Source organism: Lycium barbarum, chromosome 6 (assembly GCF_019175385.1).
Source record: "Lycium barbarum isolate Lr01 chromosome 6, ASM1917538v2, whole genome shotgun sequence".
NCBI lineage: Eukaryota > Viridiplantae > Streptophyta > Magnoliopsida > Solanales > Solanaceae > Lycium > Lycium barbarum.
Window position 1 is genome coordinate 28,056,152 of NC_083342.1, and position 4,628 is coordinate 28,060,779.

Consider the following 4,628-nt stretch of genomic DNA (forward strand, 5'->3'; position numbering starts at 1 on the left):
GGTTGAGTTATCGGTTACTACAGCAAGTGTGGAGAAGAGTACATGGTTTTATGTTGTAAATAGCGGCATGGAATGCAAAGTTATGTTTGGGAGGTCGTAGGTTCACGATGTGAAGGCAATGCTTTTGCACAAATAGGTGGATTTTCCAACATCAGATGAATTTGAGTGCATCCAATGAGTTATGTTTGGCGAATGGAAGACCCGGGGACAAAGTAGCTAATGAAACCGATGAAGGGTAAAATACCCCAATAAAAAAGAGTTACTGGACCAGATTATATGGTTGGGAAAGCTCCCGAATCAAAATTGGGTGATTTCTCGAAGCAAAAGGAGGTAAAATACGTGTATTACTGGGATCCTGAAAAAGTAAACTTGCAAAAGTTTTCAGGGAAAGAAAGTCCGTATCTGTTACACCTCGGAAAATTTTCCGTTGATGCACAGTGAATAGACTAATGAAGAGCACGAAGTATATGGTATTTCAATAAGTAAGGAATGACATTTAATGACCCTAATTAAGATTTCAAAGACATTCGAGGTAAGAGGAGAAAGTTTGCCAAGAGAAGGCAAGGCATACGAGGTGTATCGGAAAGGATTTACGAGTAACAAGTTAATGATGATTTAATGATGCTTTGGAGAAGATTTATAACGTCCCTTAGATTGTTAATAAGGTGATAAAAAAGTGTCAAGAAGGTTCCATAAGGATTGGAGATCAAACGAGTCGACGACAATGAGTTCGGAAGAACTGGGCATTATATAGCCCAACATACTGGTCGTATAAATTATACTGGCCGTATGTTTGGCCGTATAATCAGCCCAGATGGCCAGCCTCACTGGACCAAATCCACGGCCAGACATACGGTCAGTGAAATTTATACGGACTGTATGTTGGTCCGTAGATTTGGAGCGGGACAGATTTGAGTATTATTAATAAGGGGTCCAAGTTATTTCATTTCATTTCCCATTCACACCCCTTCTCTCTAGAACTCTCTAGAAAATTTCTCCACACTTCTCCCACAAGAATTCAAGGGATATTAGTGAACAACTTCATCAAACCAAGAGAATCAAGTGTAAGAAACCCATTAAAGTTCATCCAAGACAAGGAATCCAAGTGAAGGTGAAACTAGGATTTTGCTCAAGTGAAGTGTTTCCATCCAAGGGTCATTCCTACACCATATAAGGTAAGTTTTATGGTATTTCCATGTTTTTTAAGGTATTGAGAAGTTGAAACACTTGGATTGTAGAAGAATATAGAAAATGGGTCATGAATGTGGGAATAGTGTCATTTTTTAGTAAAAGCTTGGATTGAGTCATGATTCTTGATGTGTTGTGATTATGGTTATGTTATAAATGATGTTCAGAACATGGGATAAACATTGTATATGAATGAATGTAATCGTGTGCTATGACCATGGATATGGATGATTGGAAGTGAATTGAGAAGTAAGGATAATGTAGGTGAATAAAGACTATTGTTATGATGTTGTGAATGTTATTATTGATGTTTGGGAGTTGATATATGATATGGAGGAAGTCGTATAAATAAAGGAAATGTTGTCCAATTTTCTCTAGCTTTAGTCATGTATGCTAAGCTATCGATTTTCTAATGATAGTATAACTCTAATGAAGGTAGAAACGTGAGCATTGAAGGAGAACGTGCAAGTGATAGAATAGTTGAACGGAAAGGTATGTAAGGCTAACCCTTCTTTCATAAGGCATGGTTCCTTGGCCAAATATATAATCTTCTATGAGCCTATGATGCTATCTTCAAAAGCTACTAAGCTCATGAATCTCGATATGTTACGATTGTACTAAATTCCTACTATGATGAAAATCCTCTAGGGATAGATGTAATGAACGACGATAGTAATGATACTAAAGATGCTTATGAGCTTTTATGTATATGTGTCTATGTATGACTATTATGAAACCCCGAGCTTATATGGCTGGGTAGAATATATATATATATATATATATATATATATATATATATATATTGCGCACGCACCACTGCAGTTGGGTACGGATAACCCTGAGCCCTGGTAGGGCCAGGTATGTATACTCACTGAGCCTTGCCATGGCCTGGTATGTGAAACACCGAACCTTTATGGTCGGGTATGCTATGTACATGATATAGATATGTATACGATATGAATATGAATATAAATACGAATATGCTATGAATACGAAAATGGATACGAAATGTAAATGAGTACAGATATGAATACGGACATGGATATGGATATATGTACACAATCACGCATTAGAAATGGAAAGTCCCTATGAAAAGCAAGTAAGTGTTTATGATTATGGTTCTACTACCTCCCATCTTATGCTATTTCTTATGTTGCTTATTATGCTTCTATAATGATGTTGGTCATGCTTTACATACTCATTACATTCTTCGTACTAACGTCCTTTTGTTTGTGGACGCTGCGTCATGCCCGCAGGTGGCCAGGGAGACATGCTTGATCTATAGCTTTATTACTCAGGGACTACATAGCGGAGCTCCATTTCATTCGGAGCTACGGCTTTTGGTATTTATTCTTTTGTGTACATATTTATGGGCATGGCGTCCTGTCCCGCCTATATGATATGACATACTCTCCTTAGAGGCTCGTAGACATGTGTATATGGTTAGATGTATTCAGCCTTATCGGCCTATATTTTGGATATCATTTTGTTAGCCTCGTCAGCTTATGTACATCTATATGGGCATTGTTATTGATGATGATATATATGTATTGTTGCCCAATGGAATTAGTATGAATAATGGATGGAAACTATGATTTAGCTATGTGGCTCACCTAGATGTAAATGTGAAAGTATGATAAGAGGTACCCGGGTGGGTTAGCACCGGGTGCCCGTCGCGGCCCTCCGGTTGGGTCGTGACAGTATCACGACGTTCTACGCAAAATTATTTAAGGTACGTTTTTGTTTAGTTACGTCGTTTTCTTTTGTTACTAACGTTTGATGCAGATAAAAGTTGATCCCTGCAGGAGAAAATGAAGTGAGGAAAAGCATATGAAGACTACCCGCTGAATTCTGAAAACATGTGTTGCGCTCTTTTTCCCATCGATCGGTTTTTGTCCCAAAAGAAGGATTTTTCTGGGAAGGTTTTTAATGAGGCAGGAACATAAAACGTGTTACTACTTTGAATGGGTAATTGGAACGGATGATTGACAAGGATAAAAAGTCACCGGAGATTGTTCAATTGGTATTATATATGGAATCAAAATGTTGAACCCAGACAGAATACTGGGGATTGTCGAAGAAATGGACGTTTGATGCCCAAACTTTCTTGTATAAGAGTTGGAGTATTTATCTTGAAATTAATGTTGTAATATTGGGGATTGTTGGCCAGGCTCTAAACCGGTTGATCCAAAATCCGGATAGTTTGGTTAACTCTCTCCCTGTGACTTAATGTATACATTATATAAGTCAATAAGAAAGAAATTCATCAGTCAAATAAACTATTTCTCTACAGATAAATACACTATGTGTGATAATTACATATACTCGAACGTCTAGAAACGTTGTCAGGGTAAACAGATTATCAAATGAAAAGCTTATAATCAAGCAAAAATGCCAAAATGAATTAGAGAAGTCTAATTAATCAACATAATCATGAGGCCTCTATTATAACTAGTTAAGTCGAAAGGATTATTCCTGACCAAAATGAAAACCGATTGTAACAAATATATTTGGAAGTATTTTAACCCGAATAAAATTATTATATATTCGGAAGTATTTTATTCTGAATAAAATTATTATATATTCAGAAGTATTTAACCTGAATAAAATTGTTATATATTCGAAAGTATTTTAACCCGAATAAAATTAATAAGTATTTTAATCCGAATAAAATTATTATTCATTCGAAAGTATCTAATCCAAATGACATAATTTATACGTTCGAAAGTATATGACCCGAATGAAGTCATTCAAAATGTGCATCCAAAAGCTATTTGCCCGGATAAAATAGCAATATATATAAATGATGCATTAAGGTACCTTGCAAAGTTTGAACACTGGTTTCCTTGTCCCTGAACAAATAGAGATAGGAACGACCCTTGGTGTCATAAAGAAGTCGAAAGTTCTCATTTGTCTTTGGAATTGAAACATCCATGAAACCAGCAGGGTAAGTTTTAACTGTCCTAACTTTCCTATCAACCGTAACTTGTCGTTGAGTCGAAATGGAGATAACCTCACGGTAAATCAAAACATATTCCAATCTGTTCCTGAGGATAATAACCAATGGCAAACATTCCCTTGAGTTATGTAAATTAGAGAAACGCTTGGGAGAAAAAGCCCTTCCAAGTTTATCAAGCATCCAACGCTTTCGTGCATTGAGCATCTTCAAAAGTTTTTTCAATCCTCTTGCCATTTTTGTGGTTTTCGAATATGATTAGCTGCCAGTAGAGAATAGTTTCCGTGAAAATAAAGCTTAGAGGTTGTTTGATCAGTCAGTCATTATCTTTTTATAGTAAAGAATTGTAATGGCACAGAAAGGTCATTTCTGAAGCTACTAGAAAGTTCACTTTAAAGATATGATTAGGAAAACTCAAAAGTAAAGAGACTTTACATTTGTTGAATAACACCTTTGGTTAAGGATAATAGTTTTGGCATGACCA

The 4,628-nt window shown here is 36.2% G+C and overlaps 1 protein-coding gene across 1 annotated transcript; it reads right to left on the minus strand.

Annotated features, from left to right (window-relative positions):
• Positions 1-344: 344 nt before the first annotated feature.
• LOC132643974 (small ribosomal subunit protein eS4-like) lies at positions 345-4,381 on the minus strand. The gene is made up of 2 exons (XM_060360505.1): positions 4,009-4,381; positions 345-355 (listed from the first exon to the last, which is right to left on the minus strand). The coding sequence occupies exons 1-2, from the start codon at positions 4,379-4,381 to the stop codon at positions 345-347; spliced, it is 384 nt and encodes a 127-aa protein (XP_060216488.1).
• Between the last annotated feature and the right edge of the window lie 247 nt (positions 4,382-4,628).

Bases quoted from the DNA above. Each gene is read 5' to 3' on its own strand.
- LOC132643974 (XM_060360505.1), bottom strand. From the start codon at position 4,381: ATGGCAAGAGGATTGAAAAAACTTTTGAAGATGCTCAATGCACGAAAG.